At 37.2% G+C, this 23,788-nt stretch overlaps 1 protein-coding gene and 1 long non-coding RNA gene across 4 annotated transcripts in view; both read right to left on the reverse strand.

Moving 5' to 3' along the window:
• Positions 1-1,787: 1,787 nt before the first annotated feature.
• The window catches only part of LOC129421333 (uncharacterized), a 58,122-nt gene continuing 36,121 nt past the window's right edge, over positions 1,788-23,788 (reverse strand). The window contains exons 3-4 of one of the 3 annotated variants that reach the window (XR_012369227.1): positions 3,362-5,153; positions 1,788-2,606 (exon numbers count right to left, since the gene is read on the reverse strand). Coding sequence is in view for 1 of the 3 variants with exons in the window: in XM_055176785.2 (XP_055032760.2) it covers positions 3,716-5,153 (1,438 nt within the window). In the remaining 2 variants the exon portion in view is untranslated. Of the gene's footprint in view, positions 2,656-3,353; positions 5,154-23,788 lie in introns of those variants that run through there. The other 2 variants (XR_012369226.1, XM_055176785.2) reach the window with 2 other exon arrangements.
• Positions 14,328-17,278, reverse strand: LOC129421337 (uncharacterized). The gene is made up of 4 exons (XR_008637070.2): positions 16,159-17,278; positions 15,621-15,764; positions 15,380-15,468; positions 14,328-15,290 (listed from the first exon to the last, which is right to left on the reverse strand). It is a non-coding gene; the product is annotated as an uncharacterized lncRNA (long non-coding RNA).

Below are 23,788 nucleotides of genomic sequence, written 5' to 3' on the forward strand. Positions count from 1 at the left end.
TCCTTTATTCCTCAGACTGTTGGGACTTTGTTACAAGATGTTAACCTTTATTTTCTTAGAATATGTTAGGTGATACAAACTTTTTAAAAATGTACATATGAGGATTTATTTTTATTTATTTATTTTAATACAGTTTTATGACCGCAAGTTGTCTTTTATTAACAAATATTCTTCATGGTTTTTGGAAATTATCATAGTAAACAATATGATAATATGACATGGGGCCAGATTTACTAAGTGGGGCAACTTAGCGTGCATGGGCCATTCCAATAAACCGCTGATGGGAGTGGTACTGTAATATCTGTGGTTTATTTACTAAAAAGCGCAAATTAAATAACACAGCACAACTGCTGATTTCCATAATGACCAACGCAATCTACTAAGAGCAGCGCAAATTAGTTAAGGGTCGCAAATAAACAGAGCTGATGAGTTAACGCGTGATGCGCTTCAGTTCACCCCCACGGACATCACAGCTAACAAAGCCATGGGACACTGAAAAGTGAAGGTTTACAATAAGTTTTGAAACACCTGGTATTGAGTGACTTGTCCTATTGACTCCTATTTCATTTACTTCAGCAAATAAAAAAACATGGCTTGGCAAACAATATTTTTGAATAATATTCCTCTGGCATTCCAAATAAACTGTTACATGTTAAAACAATCATCTGCATTGTATCACACGTTCTCTGCTCTCTGTGATGCCTCTTTTTTTGCAATAATTTCAGAAATTTCAAGGGCAAAATAATTTAAGACTTGCTTTTTTCCAGCATTAAATAATCAGTCAAATACCAGTCAATATACGGGCAAAATCGCGTTGCATGAATCGTTCAAATAATCGCTTCCCAAAACTGTTGTGTCTGAAAGGAAAACTCCTGGAAAGCATATGCAATAAGATCAGTCCCAAAAATAACTAGACCACACCTTTTCAGTGCTAATGATGCACTGCACGTTTTTAGTAAATCCCGACAGCCGTTTTTTAAACCCAAAATAGTGGTTTGCGCTGGCACAAGCTGTTAAATCTGGCCCATAGTGTCCTAGGACTAAGTAAACAATAATCACAGGAGTTTGTACAAACGTTTGTAAAAAAAGATAGGGACCGTTTCTTGGACAAGGCTTGTCCTAATCCCATACTTTTGAGCTGCCTTTATTTAAAAAACACCTTGCACTGACATATCTTAAATTATAAAACGATAAGTTCCAATCCTTGATTCTGATTGGTCAATAGGTGTGCTTTATTCACAATAAAACACAGCTATGACCGCTTCACAAAACGGTTCTGTTTTCACTGCGCCCTTAGCAACACCCTTAGCAACCACACGTATCAGTTTTTATTTGAGCTTTCATGCATATTACACATTTGAACACATTTTTGTTCATGGTCGGGGACTATTTTTTCTAGCAGAAGGAATGCTTTTTATTGATTTAACTTCATGAAAGTTGCCCAAATTTTTTTTTTTACTTTAATATTGTGTGGTAACCGTTTTATAAAAGCAATAAAGTACTTGAGGCAAGTGCTGTATCGTGAATAAGTATTGGCTGAAGGGGTTGCAGGCTAACAACGCCCTTCAGCCGTTACTTATTCACGATACAGCACAGCCTCTCGTACCATATTGCTTATATTAGTGCCATTATTTAGTCTTAAGATGCATACCAATAATGTTTTTTTTGTGAAATATGTTACAAAACAAATATTACTAAGGCCTAGTTCTTGAATAATCTAAAACTGCCCCAAAATGTTTAGCTCTTATTTAAACTACAAAAACAAATTTTGATATGTTATAGCCAGACACTTAACTCACGTTGGACGTTTGAATGATAAATGTTCTTCTGTGTGATATAGAAGATGGTCCAGGTCCTGCTTTATAGAGAGGGGAGGATCGACTTCAAAATAGAAACTGAAACCCTGGTTAAGAGTAAGAGTGCTAGAGGATAAGTTATGGAATATTTAAATAATAGAAAAATATATAAAATTATATATAAATAAAGACAAGTTTGCTATGCATGCTGAAGACACATTTACAAATGTTTAGACAGCTATTTACTTGTAATATATAAGAGAATAACTAATATTTATTAGTAATATACATAATATTGATTAACATATTCATTTATTTAACAAACAATTCAGGAATTCATTTATTATTAACTGTGTACCAGCATCTATGGGTATATTCATACAAAAACTGGTTGATCTACACACAAATTGATCTACACAAGTTAATCTACACATAGGTAATCTGGGGACGGATAATTCCAATTTACTTCTATTCAGATTCTATTTTTTGACTGGTGGAAGACAAAGACTCCTCTTCCTGACTCAGAAGGATCTTAAACCGGGGACCTTCTTGAGGCAACTGTACCACCCTCCAGACAGGGGCGTAGCAAGCTTTTCAAAAGTGTGGAGGATGGATAACATTTTACATTTGATATAACACACCAGAAACATGCGTACGTGCACCTGGGATAGAATTAAGCACCACCCATGACACAAACACACCCTTTGTTCCTTCATAGACTTCTTTCTCAAACTGTAACATTCATTTTTCATTGCTCACCTGTGAACCATGTGCTCTCTCTTAAACTGATTCCTCCAGCAACCTCCTCTCCTAAACAAGGGTGCAGTGATAAAGGAATAAGGCTGTGGTACTAGCAAACCTTAGCTAAATTTGAAAAGTAATATATTAAATTAATGCAACAATAATGGTAATAGGCTACTGTTGTTTAATGTCAACATTATCAACTTTCAGCTTTCAACTTCACTTACAGGATTTCTCTTGAAAAAGGTGTCCATCTTCTCCTGCCTCTTTCTTTTCTGTATCTTAGTTATTGATAGTGGTAAACTTGATAGTGACATGGGTCTGGCAGGACTGTGAATGCTAAATTTTGTCTACTTGTGCCCTGAAAAGCTTTTCTCTGGTGGTCTAAATAATGTAACAATTTACAGTTTTTAAATTAAAATAATATAGGCTACACTTTTCTTTCATTGTTTGCATACCTGTTGAAGAACTATGTCATCATTTCTCATTTTTTCTCCTCAACAAGTAGGCTACAATCATACACAACACGTAGTATTAACAAAGTATTCAGCTAATCAACAAACAATGCTCAAAATATCAAAATCGATTGCACTAGAAATAAACCCATAAATACACTGCTTAACAATGGCAATTTGTCCCTCATACTCGTCAATTCCCTGCCTTCATCACAGGTTATACATTGCATGCCCCATAGTCTTCTACATGACCGAATTTAGCATTAGTCCCAAACACATATCAAGCTTATTCAAAAATCTCAAAAGCATACATAGAGTTGATTAAAGTGTTTAATAACGTTTTTTAAACACTCATTCAAAGTAGCCTACCTGAAAAAGGGAGATGTAAATAAACATAAGTTCCCGCCTCCTCAGCGCAAGCTGACCGATCAATCTAACTCACCAAGAGAGGCGGGACTTAAGGCAGAACAGCCAATCATCAGCCGGTAACACTCAAAGCCAGCGTCATGTTTGAGAGGGGAGGGGGAGAGGAGGCAGCGCAGCAGACACACAACAGAGCGGGCGCCGGCCAGAGAAACGGAGGAGCGACTTTAGTAAGGCGTTCTTGCAAAACTGCATAAAAAGTGTGGGTGTTGAACCCTCTCACCAGGAAAAGTCCCCCACGGGTGCGACGCCCCTACCTCCAGACTTATTCAATAAATGTACAGTACAACTAAAGTTCAGTTAGGGTTTTAGCCTCAGTCCTTTGGCGAAAGTTTCTGATAGCTCATCACTTTCTGAGTTCTGCTGGGCCCTCTGAAGATACATCGCCGCTTGTGCCTCTTGTTTGTCTTCAGAAGATACAAAGGCCAAAATCTTGAATGACTCTCTGACTTTGCGATTGTTGTTGAGATTCCTCTCCGCTATCTGTCTGAGCTTCTTGCCCGCTTGTTTTCTGTCATAGCTGTCTATTGGAATTTTGTACGCAATCTTGAATTGACAGACTGCTGTGTCTTCATCCTTTCTCTTGTAGAGCAAAAACACACCATAGCACGTGTGGCAGTGCTGTTTTTCATTGTCGCTGAGAGATGTGTCATTTAGCAGCCTGGTAAATATCTCCTCTGCTTCTCCGAGTTCTCTCCAGTTCTCCCCATAGGCCTCTGCAAGATTCACTTGGGCGTAAATGTTAGAAGGCTTTAGCTCTACGGCCTTTGAAAAGTGTCGGATACACTCGGCTGCCTTAGCAGATATTTGAGTGGCAGGAAAGCGTCTTCCAGGCCTCCTCTGAGATAACATCTCGATAAGCAGCTGTTTATGGCAAAGACCGATTTGATTATGCAGAAATGTGGAGTTTGGGGTCAACTCGACTGCTTTCTCAAGGATAGACAGCGATTCCTTAATGGAGCCTTCTGCTCTGAAGTATTTACTAACATGTCTGTTCACCTGTGGGACATCAGGGGACAATTTGAGAGCCTCCTTTATAAGCTTCTGGGCTTCCTCTCTCTTTAAACACTGGAGTTTCAAGGCCAACAGCACCATGACTAGAGGATTTGTGGGTTGCAGACTGAGAGCTTTTCTGAGTTGCGTGACTGTTTTACTGTCTTCTGCACTTATTGCCCTTTTTTTCATGCCTTCTATTCTGTATAGCACTATTGCATAGCCAAGATTACACAATTCGTTTTCTGGTTCTGCTTCAAGACCCTTGCAGAAACTCTCCTTTGCTCGTTCATAAAATGACCTGCCGAGCCTTATAAAGGTCCACGCTTTCTCTCCATGTATTAAGGGGAGGTTGCAGGAGTACTCAGATGAACCTGGTATGTCCCTGCATATATTTTTCACCTTGTTTAGGTATTTTTCCACATCATCAAGGTTGTGCAAGTGATAGTGTACCCATGCAAAGCTGGAGAAGGTCACCAGGTAGTCTGCATCTTTCTTTCGATTATCAACCTTCAGTGCTGACTCAGCTTGTTGAAGATAATCCAGTGATCTCTCGGTTTTGCCTTCCAAGTGGCTGACAAATGCCAGAATGTTGAAATATGTGGCATGATACTTATGTTGGCCAGATTTTATTTTGTTAAGAAGATATTTTGGAAAGAAGTCAAAATTTCCAATGTCTGATTTTTCCACCTGCCATGTAAAAAGGCATTCCAGCTGACTGAGTTTAGATTCCATGTCTTCATTGCTAGAGACAAAAGCAAGGTAGATAAGTTAATAGACTTTTTTTATTTGTATTGTATTGCAGTACTGTTAATGACAAACATATACACTACACACCCACACACACACACATGGCTTTTGTGGACCAAATTTAACTTGCGGTAGACTTCCACATATAATCAATAACAACAAAGTCCTTCTAGAGTAGTTTGTTTCTGATAAAAAGCAAAAAAATTAATAAACAGTAAATTACCTTTGTTCAGATATCATATCTAACGTGAAACAACTATTACACTGAGCTAACGTTACTGTGTAAAATTAATGTATACAATGTTATCTACAGATCCTTGAATTCTTTCCTGGCTGCCAAACCTTTCTTAACAGCGGTGATCTATGCTCGCTGTCTCCCTTCTTCTTTAGGAAACCGAAAACATTTTATTTTCAACAAGGTATTTGTTCCAGATAGGCCAGTTTAGTCACTAGCCAGACCAGTAAACACATACAGTACAGACCAGTTTTACAAGATTTCTTCATGAGATATTTAGTTTGGGCGGAGCTTATGTGAGTATTCATAAACTTTCTAAGCATCAAGGCCAGGTCTACGGGGGGCAAAGATTTTCCCATTGCAACCCCAAAAGTGTCAAACGCTTTTTCTATTAGCATCCGCCCACCAATGTCTGGTTGTCTTAAAGTTCAGAGGTCTCTCAGCAGTTTAGCTCACAGGAAAAGTAATACTATTCTCTACGACAGTAACTTAAAGAAAGCGCACATATATATCAGAAAAGCCCCTCAAGCCCTTGCCCCTTTTGTCTCAAAATGCAATGTGCCCCTCTCCAGTAATAGTAAATAATAATGATTATTATTATAAATATTATAATAAATTAACAATACGCATCTATATAACACTGCCACTAACAATAATAATAATAAAAAATTATATAAATTTTTTTTATAATTTGCGGAGGTGGAGCAGAAGACAGAGTTTCCTTTGCAGCACTGCTCAGCAGTTAGCCACAAGCAAAATAGCGTCACGAGTAGCAGGTAAGCTAATACGGAAACTTTACACGTGAGGTCAGTTATTTCTTTAATTCATTATTTTTGGTACCAAACCATTTATACTTGGTGATGTCAAGGTTGGAATATTGTCAAACCTTTAACTTGTTTCAATAATACAGTTTTATGATTATTTTTGAGCATAAAACATTGTGGTGTACAGCTTTTACTCATTGTTTTAAACTAAAGACCAGTCTGTATATGCTTCCATGTAACAGGTAAGAATGGATTTTGCAATGTTATATATTATACAATTATTGATTAATCTATCAAGTCAATTCATTGTATGCCATGGATAACTAAACAACAAGTGAAGTGAATGCTAATTGCCCAAATTGTACATTTGTTGACTGTCCGTGTACTGATGCTTGAGATATCTTTATAATAGATGCACACTATATGCAGAAACACACATAAGCAGACATTTAATATATTACACTCTTGAAGGCATTTGTATTTCCAACATACTTATTTGAAGTGTATTAAAAATATTTTAAATTGCATTAAAGTGTACTAGAAGTACATTGGCAATAAATATATGCCTAACTACATTTTAAAGAAATATCTTTAACTTAAGCATTTTGAGCTCTGCCTTACATGCCAAGGTTCCCACTACTCCCTTTAGAAACCAGGTGGTGAGCCTACAAGCTGGGGGAGATGACCCAACCCTGTCATTGTTGTGTCCGGTATGCGAACTGCGCCTTTACCTGGATCACACACGGAACATAAGAACTTCCGCCCTAACACGTTCGCCTGGTTTTACAACCTCCGGGTAGAACCAGTGTCAGCCCAGGTCCTCCAGGGTAACAACAACTAGCCCTTTTTAAGAAATATGCTAAACACAAGCATACTTCTAGTGAAGTTTTAGTATATTTGGAGAAAACATTTTCTTTCCATACCTTTTTCAAAACATGATACATTTTTTGTAATAAGTTAACATTGAAATTTCCTCAAGCATTTCAACATCATATAATTTCGAGTGCATCATAAATAAATTTTCCAAAGATTAGCTTAAACTCCATATACATTTGTTAGTGTCGTTTATTTTCAAACACCATATGTGACACATGTGACTAAACCTGATTGGTTCTTGTCATCTAGCACATCAAATTGCTACCTGAAAGCTGTTGTTCAGTTCACGTCGGGCATGCGGTTGCTTGCAATAAACATTTAAACTGAAACTGTTAAATTATTTGGCGATCATGTTTCACCAGAGGACGAAGATAAAAAAACGCGATTTAAAATGTGAGCCGCCAGTTTCAGTGAATTGGACATTGAGGGAAAAATGATCTCGGTTTTTGTTTGAAGATGAACGAGACAACACGAGGGTAAGTTAAGTGATGACAGAATTTCGCATTTCTATCTTTAGTTAACTATTAAATAAGTAGAACATTACAGTTCATCTTTATTTTAACCCAGCTTCTTTATGTATTTCGCTTGTGGTAATTGGAGCATCATTATTTTGTCACTATACATTTCATTTTAAGTATTTCAGAAATCATTAAAACGTATCGGTTACGTATGTAACCACGGTTCCCTGATGGAAGTGACATTAAAACCTTCCAGTAAAGTGCAAGGCTGTCCTCATCTGAGGAGGAGAAACAGACCCCTTACCAGTAACACCAGCAGGGCATTTTAAAACAAAAAGCATTGACTTAGCCGCAGGGTACTAAAGTATACTGGGAATGTGCCAAAAAATAAAATAGTATAGAAAAAAGGGGCACTACAGAGACCATACCTTACCGATAAAGATCGCTCCGCTCAGCCGATGATGGAAAGGTACCAACCCATTCGATAGAAGGGTATGTTGGTATAGGCCCTACTCACCTAAGGAGGGGAAGGGGGTTCTAGGCAAGCCAGACACCTATTCAATCACCGGGCTAGTTGTTGTTACCTTGGAGGACCCGGGCTGACACTGGTTCTACCCGGAGGTTGTAAAACCGTGCAAATGTGTAAGGCGTTGCCCAACCCACAGCTCTACATGTCTCTTAGGGTGGCACCAGGGTCCGAGAAGAGGCAACACCTCTAGTGGAATGAGCCCTCACTCCAAATGGGCACGGCTGCTCCTGGGAGCGGTACGCCAAAGTGATGGCATCCACAATCCAGTGCGCCAACCTCTGATTGAAAACAGCATTCCCCCTCTGCTGTCCTCTAAAACAGACAAAGACCTGGTCGGACGTCCTTATGTTCCGTGTGTGATCCAGGTAAGGGAACAGTGTACTTACCGAACACAACAATGACAGGGCTAGGTCATCTCCACCAGAGGGGAACGCTTGCAGGCTCACCACCTTGTCCCTAATGAGAGTAGTGGGAACCTTTGGCACGTAGCCAGGCAGAGCTCAACATAACACAGGAGTCGCTCTGTGGGAATTCCATGCACACCGGGGAAACAGAGAGCGTCTGTAGGTCCCCCACCCTCTTAACAGAGGTGAGCGCCACTAAGAGAGCGGTCTTCATCATAAGATGAGAAAGATCAGCTTCTCTTAGGGGCTGCAATGGGGACCTCTTGAGGCCCGAAAGGACAGGGCAAGCATTTCCCGCCATCGCTCGTCTTACCTGTGAAGACGTCGTTGGAGGAGACAGTCATACTCATCGACTGGTGCCTGAAAGAGAAGAAAAACATAGCCCAGGGAGAAAAGTGGAAATGACTCATTTATCGACCATGAACGTGGGGACCCAACTGAAAATAAGATGGAAAGTGATCCATCTCACAAAGGCCCAAGAACGATGAAAATGGATCATAGGGCCAGGCCTGCTGGTCAAGATTTCCTCCCTGGAACGGGATTGCCAGGGCTGCTCAGGAACCAAAAGGGTCCCTCACAGTCACCTAACGACCTGTCTTCCTGCGGGTAGATCTTCTCAAGGGCCAGACATTTCCGTAGATTGAAGGCGAGGCCAGCACCGCAGGAAGCAGAGGCTTCATCTGCAGTATACAAAAACAGCCTTATTCGCGAGATGGGTATGACAAGACAAACCTTCTCGGCATCTCCCATCTGCACAAGTAAAGCCAGAGACGTCTCTCTTAGACCACAAAAGTGGACATCGCTCTATTCAGAGGGCGTGCCACATCACTGAATCTGACCTACCCTCGTGCAGATGTTTTAAATGCCTTGGTCTAATGGAGGATGACCATGGCTTGCAGGGTGGAGGCAGCTTACCCGTAGCCATGCAAGTATTCGACACAGGTTCTGAAAAACGTACAGGTTTTGGAAGGGAGACTTGGTCGGTGCCGTCAGATGGCAGTCGTATGCAGGCACGTATGCACCGCAACAGCATACTCATCTGGGTACGCCAACATATCCCTTAGCTGCCACACCATCGAGGGAGGTGAGGGTGACCAAACCTACAAACCCGAATGGCACCGAACGGTACCTTCCAAGATTAGTAAATTTCCCATGCAGGTTAGAAGCGAACGGTAGTGGGACGGGGCATGGCTAAATGCCACAGCCGGCAACCAAAACCATTCATTAAGCTAAGAACACTTAGGCAAAAACAGTGCATACACTGCAGCCTTATATTCTCAGCTGGCCAAACACAACCGGCTGCTATCTGAGTGCTGGGTTCACCCAGGGCCCAACCCCTGAAAAACGGGAGCTCCACAGGCTCATCCATTGCTTAAGACAGCAAAAAAAATCGCCCTCCGATGCTGTAACAGAAGCTCATCCTTTGCTGTGCTCAGAACAGTGGCAGTGAATTCACTCGAAGATGAAAATTCTAAACGACAGGTGAAAATGAGCGTAGAAGGGGGGAACGGGTTGTGGGTAACAACCAGCAACAAGTCGCTCGCACTTACCCCGTATCCCTCGCGCTGCTCACCAGATTGACAGAGGCTGAATTAACAGCTGAACCGTTAGCGAAGGAAGCATACGCAGCCGTGATCGCAATGTTTTCAATAGACTCACTCTCACAATGAGAGCGTATCAGATTACAAACGCAGCCTCAGCAAACTGGCGTCCCAGAGAGCTGATAGAGCGAATGCGCCTGTCAGCGGGGAGAGACATCTTCCGCTCCAAGAAGCACAGAAATGATTAACCATCCTTAAAAGGACGTTCATTCTGTGCGGAAATTGCTATTTAAGATAGCAATTTCTCTGACAATCTGCTGAAGCACCCAGGGGATGTTTCAAGACAAATCCGCTGCTACGCCATCACGCCAACAGTAAACTTCTTCGTATTTACTGGAAGAGAAATCACACCAGCAAGCTCCGAAGAACAAAATGTCCCCACAAGGTCACAAAAACACTGCTATTACTATCTTTGTGGGGACAATTGGTCCCCACAACGTAATAATTACCAGGTACACACACACACACACACACACACACACACACACACACACACACACACACACACACACACACAAACACACACAGGTACCATAGCAAATAGGCTCACCCGAGAAATCTAAATAAAACTGATATTTACTTTGATGTCAGGGCTAGATTACAGCATGAAACCAGTTGTGCATATTAATGAATTACATTGCTTAATTGTTTGCAAATTTTATTTGTTTTTTTTAATGAAAGCCAAATGCTTGAGCATTTTACAGCCACATCATTTTCGTTATGTATTATTTGTTTTGTTTTTTTAAACACACACAAAATAATTCGATTAATCGATCAATTAAGTGCTAGATTAATCAATTACAAAAATAATCTTTAGCTGCAGCCTTACTATTTGTATAACAGACTATGAAAATACCATGATATGACCATATGGTTATTATAACTCCAGTATTGTTCAATGGCTGATGTTTATATCAGTTCAATCTTGACAACCTTATTGTCTTTTTGTTTATTTTAAAATGCATTTCTAATTACATATACAAAAATGACATTGTAAAAAGGATACTTTTATGAGAGATTGTACAACTGCTGAGGCTGGGTTTGATTATAGTATATTATCTATTGATATATTGTACTTGATGTAAGTCATTCTTAAAAAGAAAATAAATCATAATCATCATTTACCTGCCTGTTGTTTTTCAGATCAACTGCTATTGACATTTCTGAATTGGGACAAATGACAAATTATTTGGGAGAAAAACATTTGCAACACATCCATTCTAGGTGGCTAATTTCTGTCCTTTTGAGTTATTTATGTAAAAAGTTTTTTTTTTTGTAAAGCTGTAAGGGACTTGGCCTAGTCATCTTTGCATAGCCATTTGGCATAATTTCTGATTTCCTTAAATCTCCTTTAACAGAGGTAAACTTTAAGTTTGCAAGAATACAATAGACAAACAAAATGCTATTCAAATAAAACACAATTAACATTTATTAGTAAAACATGTCCTGTAATACACACAGGTTGCTTTATATTATGAGCCTCTACTAATCCTATTTTCATTGCCACTTGTAGAGTGCTGTGAAGGATTAAACTGACAAGCCTGATGAGGACACAGTCAAAGCTAAAAAATGTAAACTAGAAGTTAACAAAACTTTCATGCGTGCATATCTATGCCAATTTATTTCAAACATGGATATGCAAATTGTCATTAATTATTGGTTAATTTTGTATTCTGTTTCCTTTTCACAGGCCTTGTGATAAAGCAGTCTTCAATCACTACAGTGTCTGAATTGCATGAAGAAGTGACCCTCACTTAAACATGTGACATAAACTGTTTTGTGTTTAGGTTAAGCTATTTGCAGGTTTATCTTGAGTTGGTTAAATTGCACTTAGGCATTTTTTTTCAGTAACTTTTTGTACAGAGAATTACATTATTGTTTGTAATTGATTGTTATATAATCATTGATTGCATATTCATAGTGTACTTTTCATTGATACATGTAATGTACAATCTGATAAAAGTAGCTCGGTATTTGCATTTCTCTGATCTTTGTTTTTTATTGTATCTCTCTGGTCAAGAGATTAATTAATGTAATGCTATTTCTCTTAGTGTAATGCTAATATATTTCTAATATGCTAAAGTACTATTAAAGTGTTCTTAAGGCACAGTAAGATTAAGCTTTAAAAATATTCTAAATGTATTTCAAGTGTATAAGAAGTGCATTTCAAATGAATTTTTGAAATTCAGAAAAAAAGTGTGCATGTAGAAAATTTGTTTGAACTGAATGGTTTCTGGACATTAGGTAAATGTAAAATCTTTATTGTGAATGGTTACTTTAATTTTATTAAGTTAATCCAATGTCTCACTTTTTACAGTGTAGGTGGCTGGCAGATAGATCGTAAATAAGCTCAGACATTTTTAGTTTTAATAGTGTTTATTTCTCAGTAAACTTTTACAAAATTAAAGGGCAGAACCCCTGAATTTATTTTTTAATACAGAAATACTGCTGTGAGTTACCTCCGCCATATCTTGGATTATTTTTTCGAGTTTGCCTCTCACTGGACTCTCTCGAGTGGTGTTATGCTGCTTGGCAATGAGAAACGCTAAGGCTAAGATTGAAAATACTTTTGTGAGCGAAGGATGAACAGACAAAAACACAAATTTACAATAGAAATCTTAAGACTAAATGTGTTTTGGTAGTGAAACTCTTGTATAAAAGCAATATCGCATTCGTGGTCATGATCACTTAGTGAGTTGTTGATGAGACTGAGCCCATTGTTGTAGTGAGAGCATTAAAGTGAATCAATCAAGACATGACAATACATATGATTACATTTCGTGGTCCAAGTTAACTTCTGTGGACATGTGACAAACATGTGACAGTAGACCCACAATAGACCCAAACTTCCATCTAGCAGAGTAGCTGATTAAAAGTCCACATATGATTGAAAGGATTATCATCAGCCTGGGAATTAGGATCCTTACACATTCTATAATTCACATCTTTAATTGTATTTGCTGTTCTCGTGACAATATAATATGGCTTAAGTATATTTTCTGTTTATGTATCACTTCAGATTGTTTTAGTTTGCATTTTTGTAGTTCATCACCGACACTAATTCCTCAAACATTAAACCTTACCTTATCATACACCAGGGCTAGTCAACTGGCGGCCCGCGGGCCAAGTGCGGCCCGCCAATCATCTTTATCCGGCCCGCCGGTCACCTTTGGCCGTTTCTTAATCGGAAGGCTGCAGCCTCCGGAGGTCGCATATGCAAACTGCATACGTCATCAAGTTTAAGTTAACTGACCATAACATTCACAAATCATAAGCATATTACAACAATTTACGATTAACTAAGAATAATAGTCAACTTTATAATTGTTAAAATTCTGAAATAAGACTTAATGACGTATGCAGCCTGGAAATGCGACCTCCGGAGGCTGCAGCCTTATTGAGAAATGACCAGTCTGATTTAAATTCAGCGTGATTACTTTTACCTTTCCACTGTACAAGACAACACAGAAAGGGGCTGTGAGGGGTGCCAATCATCTGCGGGTGCGGAATTATCTGATCCAATTCGAGCTTTGGATGCATTAAAGAAAATAAACTTATGCGACTACACCGCATGTGACGCGGCGACCGGAAGTGATGTATTTCAGTGTGTTCCAATCAAAACTGTGCAAAGTTAAAAAAAATATTATTTTTTGTTTTACTTTATCAGTAGCACTTGAATACTTTAATTGCTGGTAAGTCAATTATTAACTATACTCGTAGATTAAAGGTTCTCTCCCATGACAGATTTACGATTAAACTACATTTTCATTTCGACTGCCACTAGGGGGCGTACTCCCGACCGTTATATCTGTATGTAATGTACAATGGAAAGGCTGTTTAGGCTATATATCTATAAAATATTAAAAAAGAAAACAATATAGTGCAATTTTAGTCATTAGGAGAAGACTGGCTATATGTTGTGAGTAGTTGACATGTAACAATTAATGAAAGTTAAACAGTTATAAACAAAATATGTTTAGGAGTGTTGATCTTTTACACTTTTACTATTAACATTTCACTCTTAAAACAAATGTGTTAAAAACAACACAAAATGTATTATTTTTTACACATGTTCTAAGTGTGCGCAGGGACAACACATGTTGAGTTAAATTTAACACAGAATATGTGTTATAAAATGCAACACAAAAATGTGTTGCTTCAGTAAACACATTAATGTGTAACTTTCTATTAATCTAACACAACTGTGTGTTACCGAGTAATTGTTTAGTTTTAATATTAAAGAGAAAAAAAACATATGATTTGTAAACTTTAAATTATGAAATCAAGCATACAACTATTGAATATTGTTCACAAACTATTTATTTGTAAAATAACAAATATTTGACAATTAATGCTTGCATGAAAATATGCTAGTACTTTATGTTGCTAGATGTATGCTAATTTAAAGGGACACAAGGCAAGTCTGAGTATTATTTCTCTACTAGCTCCCCCTAGTGTCTGGGAGTAAATGCTTTCTATATCTGAGACTTTACGAGACTGAAGGACACCGGGTCGGATACAGCGAACTTGCAAGTGGGGTATTCTTCCTACAGACGGTAGGGGCGGGCGAGAGAGTCTTCATTCGTCATGTAATGAGTCATTTAACCATATACCGACTTACGAAGATGATTTATTAACATAAAAATGCTGCCTTGTGTCCCTTTAAATAAATGTAAGTGCAAGTATAATTACTTCAAACATACATTCCATTGATACGTTTTAAAACACTATTTATAAAATAAGTCATTGAATTTAAAAGCAACTGTGTTAAACATGTTGGAATAGAACAATGTCTGAAATCGTTTCGAACATGCAAGTTATCAAAAAAATTTAACTTGTCCTGAAACGTTAACATGTTATCTTACATTTAGAAAAATACTTAAAATGAACGACAAGTGTATTCAAAGAAATTTCCGTCACAAAACATTTAGGGGCGGTTTCCCGGACAGGGGATTAGCTTAATCCAGGACTAGGCCTTAGTTTAATTAGAAAATATAACTGGTTTCAACAAAAAACATGACCGGTGTGCATTTTGAGGCAAAACAAAGGGCACTGATATATTTTAAGATATGTCAGTGCAAGTTGTTTTCAGTACCGCACAGGTCAGATTGTCAACATCAGGTGGAAAGGCAAAAGAATCGTTCATTGCAACAGTTACGTAGTGGCCTCCATGTCCTGAAGAACCGTTGGAAACCAACTGTGGCTAAGCTGATTTCAGACACCCTTTGATCATTTAGTAAGCAAAGACGTCACACTGGTACCAGCCTACACAAATGAAACAATGAACATCATTAGAAAATGTTGTTGCATGAAAATTACTTATTTTATATAAAGTTTAGAGTCACAAAGCCTACCGCCATCAAGTCCCACAGGACTGACACAACAGAATTCACACAGCAGAAGATGAACGAGTATCCTTAACATTGTATAACACAGCTCTCATCTGGGTGTAGTAAACATGCAGGTCACATGCAAAATATAAATTATGAGAAAAAATTCTTTAAAAAAGGATTACTTTTATATCATACTTTGAATGTTACATTTTAAACGTCATTTTCCAAATTAAACATTTGGAACAAAGATAGGAAATCATACCATTATGTTGACTGTCAGCTTTCTTCAATAAATGTCCGATGTCCATTTTCTTCTCTAAAGATGCTTTTTCCCTGAGTTTCTCAATAATTGTCACATTCCCATTTCTTCTTCCCCATCGGTAAGTCTGGAAAACTTGATGTCCCCCTTCAGTGAATTTAAAAAGAAATATTAATATTGGAATTATGAAACACTTTGTGTAAAGTTATCTCCAGTTAAAGGCGGAGTGCACAATGTTTGAAAAACGCTTTGGAAAAGGAGACGGGCCGACTACCAAAACACATTTATAGCCAATCAGCAGAAAGGAGCGTGTCTACTAACCGACATCCGTGCCGGGTTGCGTATGTGTGGGGCGGGTCTTTTAAAAGAAGGTCCAGATTCAATTGGGGTAGGGGCGTGTTTGTTTAGGTGATTTCAAAAATCAACATTGGCTTTCAAACATTGTGCACTCCGCCTTTAAGTATATTACAAACACTGGCATGTCCAGAAATTGGGGATATTCCTTAAAGATTTCACCAATAATTGGTGATTTTGTCGTTACCTGTATCCATCTTCTTTGATGACTGAAGGTTTGGTCAATGGCATTCTTTATTTTTGATGTCCTCCCACTTCAACTCTGTTGAAGCTACCGTCTGATGTTCTGTAATCTCATTTTTATAAATCAATGCAAAAATAGCACTTACTTAGAGTCAAGTACAGTTTTTGTACACATTGTCAAGTAAGTAATTTCATACACATAAATGAAGTATGTAAAAGCATCCTTACGGTACATGTCCCTCTTTTTGCCCAAATGAGACCATAATCCAACAACACAATCTCCTTTGAGAGTGCCAGCTTTTCTTTTTCAGATGGATAGCTGAAAAAGATTACAAACAAACATTGACACAAGAATTGTGATTTACATCTAGTATTACTGGGCAGTATTTATAACTCAATAGTGCAAAAAATGTGCACAAAACTACACCCATCTTATTCACGTAGCACTTTAGCCTTACTGCAAGCAGTGAAAGGTTCGTGAAGTTCGACTCTTACCATTAGACCACTACTCTCCCAGTAATTAATTGTCTTGTCTAACTTTATATTGAACGCGAGCGGCGCGACACGAAAATAAAAAACAGTAGGACTATTATAAAATGTGGCTGTGCATCATCCAGAATGTACAGCATCACCGATTAATAATGAGTTTTAACGTCTTTTGTCTCGTCATGCCGCTCACAGGTGTACAGTACGTTAGGTACAGTGATGTGCATACCGTTCCACCATGTGCTTAACCAAACGCGACGAGGCGTTGCGATAATCGAAAGGCATAATTTATAATGACCCGTCCTATAACGTAAGGACATAAACTGAAAAGAAACCTGTTACCGCGTGTCACATCTATTTAGGACACGGTGTTAACGATTTACGTTACAGTGCTGCAAGCAAGTGTCACACATATTACTAACACGTAGTCCAATGTGCCTTTCATTAAACAATGACTGTTAACACGAATCTTCAAACGTAACTTTGCAAAACGAGCGAGCTTTTAACGTTACCATAATAAAGTTTAAAAATCTCCTGCACAATTAATACGAAAGTTTCTTACACTATATGAAAAATAGATATCATATTATAACTGTAATTTTTAATTTAATTTCTTACCTGATGCAGACAGGAACATTCTTGACCTCTTTTTTTGTCAGCTTTTTTTTATTTATTTTTTTATTATGCTTAAACAAAAAATATACAGAACAGTACAATATATGGAAAAGAGTACATAACATAACATCGTGGGTTACATTACATAAACATAAGATAATTAAGTTAGCTGAAAGGATTGACACCATTGTAGAGTCTTACAAGCAACAGTATTTTTTGAATTCCTCAAGGAAATTAAATATATATCAACATCTTTCTTAAATATGAAAAAAGAAGGAGTTTTCTTTGAGAATTTGCATTTGTGAATATAAAATTTAGCAAGGAGAAGCAGCAGGTTAAGAATAAATTTAAAATGACAAGGGTCTAATCTTATAGTTTCACCAAAGAACACAATTTTTTGGTTTAAACAGAAATTTACAGAAAGACATCTTTTAGCAGTATATACATTCCCAAAATAAATGAGGGATTGTCTCATCAGCCTGATGACAAAAGGTGCACAAGGGGGAAATATTATTATTAAATTTAGCAAAGTTATAATTAACTGGGTAGCAATTGTGTATAATTTTAAAGGAAATCTCAACCACTTTATTAGGTAAAAATATTTTTTCCTTAAGGAGCCAGAAATCTTCCCATACTATATCATCAAATTTATTATTCCAAAAGCTTACGCAAGCAGGTAAAGATATCTGATCTCTGTTAAGGATTGAGCGAATTTTTTTGTTTGATAAACTACTTAAAAGATTTTGATCAACAAATAGATTAGTATTATCAAATATAAAAGAAGAACATAACAGACCTTTAGGGCCAGGATTGACTAAAGGTTTCATACAATCAGGAATTGCCCCAAAAACAATGGCATATTCTCTTGGGGGGACTGGAAAAGAAAAAACTTGCATAAAATGTTCATAAGAGAGCAAGACACCCCTCTCATCTAACAGTTGACAAGTATATTTTTATCAAACCAATTATTTAAGAAAAGAGACTTATTTTTATATTTAATATTTTGGTTGTTCCAGATAAAATAGTTATGTGGAGAAAATTTATAGTTATATATCAGGGACCAGCATATTAAGGCCTGTTTATGAAAACTGGACAAAGTTAAAGGTATTTTGGAAATGTTATAATTGCAACGCAACAAAAAATGCAAACCTCCAACTGAACTAAAAATATAATTTGGGATAATATTCCAAAAAGATGTAGGATTGTTCAGTAAAGATTTTATCCACTTAACCTTGAAAGAATTATTCAAAGTGGAAAAGTCCACTAAGTCAAATCCACCCATTGTCCAATCAGCTATCATAACACTCTTTTTAATTAAATGTTTTTTAGATTTCCAAACAAAGTTTACTATCAATTTGTCCAGCATTCTACAAATCTCCACAGAAACATCCAGAGCCATTGCAGGATAAATAACCCGAGATAATCCATCTGCTTTGGAAAGTAACACTCTACCTGAAATAGACAGATCACGCTGTAACCAAGAATTAAATTTGCGTTGAATAGAAAGAATAAGAGGATCAAAATTCAGTTTTGATCTTCTTTTTTGATCTTTACAGATAATTATACCCAAGTATTTAACTTCAGATTTAAATGGAATGTCACAAACTTTATCATTGGCAGAATCTTTTATAGATAGAAGTTCACATTTGTGAATATTAAGAACTAAACCAGAAGCAGATGAAAAGAGATTAATTATATTTAAGGCTACAGAAACTTGTTCTTTATTTTTAAGAAATAAAGTCGTGTCATCAGCCAGTTGGCTTATTAATATAGATTGGTTTGCAACAGAAATACCTTTTAACTCACACATTCTTGACCTCGTGACTGGAAAGGCGGTTGGAAAAGAACGTCACTGCGCAGGCACAACACAATATGCGATGTGTGTTTGTTTTTTCAATAAAACAAATTCAAAACAGACTGCCAGCCAAGGCTCAATAATAATGATTATGATTTTCATAATAATGAAATAAAAATAACACACGCAAAAAATACAATTAAAAATACAATAATGCGTAGTTGTCTGTCCATGTGAAACGTCATCAGCAGATTCGTGTGAACTTACGACAGCCACTAATGGACAATAGTATATTCCTGCACAACCGGAGGATGCAGTTTTATAGCCGCAGTTTTATGACCGCAGTTCTATGACCCTACGTTTTTCTGACAGCGCCACCTACCGAACTGGATGATATAGCGGCGGCTGCAGTTTCAGGTCCGCAGTTCTGGGCCCCTGGTGGTTTAGTTTGTAATAACGTTTGTACATAATTATATCAATATATTCATCTCAGTACTATTTCTTCATAAATGTAATTTTAAATGTAAGGTTAATTACCAAATGTGCTTTAAGTGACAATTTTCAGTGTAAACAAATTTACACCAACTATAAATGAAAAATGTATATTTTAAAATGTATTAGTCTTATATTCTTGAATTATAACCCTAAACCTAAGTTAAGTTTAGCTCTATAAGCTTAACTAATTAGCTAATTATCAGGTAAAATAAAGATGGAATCGGCATATGCAGTCACTAAATTACAGCCAATTTTTTAAGGTTGTAGAGAGGCAAGACAAGACTCAAGAATCATTCAAGAATGTATATTTATATGTATATATCTATATATTTACATGTGATTTTACCAATAACATTGCAACAAACAATGCAACCAATAACAATGCAACCAACCCATCAGCTGCTGCAATTAAAGAATGGCTGCAGGCTTGAACTCTAGAGAGAGCGAGAGAGAGAGAGAGAGAGAGAGAGAGAGAGAGAGAGAGAGAGAGAGAGAGAGAGAGAGAGAATGTTAAATAAGAAACATTTGTTTAACATGCTTAACTGAAACATATATCTCTGATTTAACACTTATGTACTTGTTGGAGAGAGAGAGAGAGAGAGAGAGAGAGAGACAGAATATTTGTAAGTACATAACAGCAATACCCTACCCACCAATATGATCTCCCTTCTTTCCTCAATTGTTTTTCAATCTTTCGATTAAATTCTTCCCGTTCACTAAAAACGATGTAGTCATTTAACGTTTAACTCAACAAGGATTTATGAAATTAAATATGGCCACGGACTAAGAATGTCGTAGTAATTTATAAAACTAGCACACAAATTTTTAACTCGTGGGAATTAATTATTAATTCAGTTCGCGCTATGTAAACTTTGCATCGTTTAAACGTTATAAAATAAAACTTCATTAAATCGGTACTCACAGTCTGATTGCTTTCCATGTCGTCCATCTCAAATGAATGGTTTTGCTCCAGTTCGGTGGTTGGCGCTGTCACAAAAATGTAGGGTCATAAAACTGCGGTCATAGAACTGGGGTCCTAAAACTGCAGCTTCCCGTTGTGCAGGAAAACCCTTCTCCCAATGGAAGAGAATGCCTGCATAATGTTTGAAATATTACTCTTATTGTGTCACAAAGTGTATGTTCAAAAGCTTTTTAGGTGAGAATGTATGTATAAAAAGTTCAAATTTGCGGTCGGTTTATAAAGAGAGTGTTTATTAAAAAATCTGCCCCGACTTTTTTGGAGTTCTGATCCAGACAACCAACGGATACTTAGCGCTCATGTACCCCGCCCAACGCAGCTTGATCTCGGCAAGTCCTTCTGAAAATCACCGCTGGCCGCTGGGTGTTATGTGTTAGTAGTGGTTAACAGTGTTATTTTATTTTCGGTACTGTCTTATGTTCAATCTTTGGTCTCATAAATATATTATCTGTTCCTGGGCAAATCGTTTTGACTAAGGACAAAGTTCCATTGTAAAACTTTATATTTTTTTATTTAACTTTGTGGTGAAGTGCAGACTTATTTGTGCTTTTGACCGAACTTGCTTGTATATTTCCTGTTGGACAAACATCTTATACTTGATAAAGGAATGTGTTATATATGATATTTGGTTTTTATAACAAACAAAAGTACAGGATAATCAGTGTCAGTGCACGCTGCCTAAATCACTTTTTTTTATGAAAACGACAGGATATAGTGTTTTATATCACATTTTTTCATGTTACTTCGTTTAAATATAAATCGTCATTAAACTACAATAATTATGCATTTCATTTTATTGTGTACTGGTTAACTTTTTTTACACATTCATTGTGTAAGCAGTTAAGCATAATATGAGTTTTCAGTAATTAAAAGGCTTTTAAATTTCAATTTTTTTGAAAATGCATGTTTTTAATATGTTTTTTTCAAATATACTACAACAAAAGTAACAAAAAAGACAACAACACACACATATATATGGTAAAAGTAAAAAATATATCAAAAGTAAAGATAGGGGTAAAAGTTTGGCCCACGTCATATTTACAATTTTAAAATCTGGCCACCAAAGAAAAGTAGTTGAAGACCCCTGTCATACACTGTGCTTGGTATTAGGGATGCACCGATACCACTTTTTTTGGAGTACGAGTGCGAGTACTTGCATTTCAGTACTTGCCGACACTGAGTACTTGATAAAAAAAAACATGATTTAAATTTACAGGTAACAGCTTTAGTCATATAATTTAACAAAAAAAACAAGGGACTAGTTTTCCAGTTTGTTGTAAACTCTGCCTCTTTGGACAACACAAGAGGCATTAACCCCTTACACACCGCTCAAACATAGACATTTCTCAGACCGTGGTATCGATCCCAGGTATCGGGGGACTTTTAACGAATACGAGTACTTTAGAAAATGTGGTATCGAGGTCGACACCCGATACCAGAATCGATGCATCCCTACTTGGTATGCATAGTGAAGTGAAGACAATAAATAAGATAAAAATAAAAAACATCAAATTGTTGTACAATCGTGCATGATTGCAAGGCTGGTCCAGCATTAAAAAGTATTAGCATAAGGCGTATTCTACATTAAATAAAATGTATAATAATAAGAATAAGAATAAATGTATCAAATATATTTAATACTACAGTGTCCAATCCTGCTATCGTAGGTGTCACAAGGTCAGCTCCAACCCCAATTCAATACACCTCAAGCTCATAGGAAACCTAAAAAAATTCCCTCTGGTAAATTGTGTAACCTATTATGAGACTTAAATTGCATTTGATGATACAAAAATAATGTACCATTTTATCTTTGAAATAAACTCCGGAATGGTAATGTTAATTAATAAAGATATTAAATTTTATTAATCATTATTTCTTAATTTCTTTGTGTTTGTTATAAGCAGACAGTTATATAAAACACGTAGGCTAACGTTACTTTAGTAGGATTTGTATATTTTATTTTGTTTTGTTAAAATTAAATTAATAAATTACATGTTCTGTCATAATTTTACATTTAAAGCAAAATATTTAACATTACAAACACGCGTATTCAGAGCACGTGCTACTGCAACGCCCAAATGCATGAAACAGACACTCCCATCTCTGGAATAGCCTGCATCATTTTAATCCCGTCCGAATCGATACATAAAATCACAGACGTCCTGGCGGACACGCTGAAACTCAAACGTCGTTTGGAAAACTAATCCCGTCCGAATAGTGCTATAGATACCTAACGGCGGCGACACCCATAATTTACTTCAGTTTTTGCGAGCGTGACGTCACCTGTCAAAGACCTATAAGAGAGAGACCACAGAGGCCAACAGTCAACAGAGAGCTGGGACTAAAGGACCATTTACAGCCAACAGAGAGCTGCCGTTGACAATTTACAAGCAACTGCTACAGCCCACTTTTTCAGGTAAGTTCATATTACAACATGTAAAGCGCGCCACCACTTCATATTCAAAATAAAGTGGCGTGCGTTTGTGCGTGTGTCTATTACTGCAAATTTAAATATGACTGTCACCCATCTGAATGTCGCTCAGCAACGTAGGATGACATTTGAAAAGTCTCTGTATTTTTGAAATCCTTGCTTAGAAATTAAATCAAGCATATATGTTTGTTTTGCCTGCACAAATGATTTCAACCCCTTGAGTCATTTGGGTGTTAATTGGGTGCTGCGTGACGTCACTTGCAGGCAAATAACTTTAATAACATAAGAAACAATGGTGCTTTTTGCCTACACAATCGTGATACAAAACACAAATGATTCCAACTATTTTGGAGTCATTTGAGTGACTCCAGGTTTCTGTGACCTGCTATTCTGAATGTGTAGTGTGTCTACTCACGTCCTCATTTATCGTAACGTGCTGATTTGGCGCATCACCGAACCGGGTCCGTGTAGACTGTCTGTGGCGTTTAACCAGACCCAAAAGTCGCGGGCACAAAAACCACGCGCGAGCGAGATATACAAGCGCCCAGAACATTATTTGCGTGCGGGGAAGTATGCGCACCTCCGCCCAGCGCCCACACATATAGTCGCGCGAGCAAGGGTCCGAAAACTTCCAAGGCAGGAAGACTTCAAACATGTCTTGTCCCACAATTCTATGCGTGTGCGCGCATAGGGAATGTAATTGGTCGAGTTAATTTTTTTCACTTTTTACACATTTAAAATTGCATTTCTAGCAAGACATTAATATTCATTTGCAGTGTTCAAATATGTGATTTAGTTATCACAAAGGCGCTCTTTGTTTATATTTCAAACAC

Source organism: Misgurnus anguillicaudatus, chromosome 4, assembly GCF_027580225.2.
Source record: "Misgurnus anguillicaudatus chromosome 4, ASM2758022v2, whole genome shotgun sequence".
Taxonomy (NCBI): domain Eukaryota; kingdom Metazoa; phylum Chordata; class Actinopteri; order Cypriniformes; family Cobitidae; genus Misgurnus; species Misgurnus anguillicaudatus.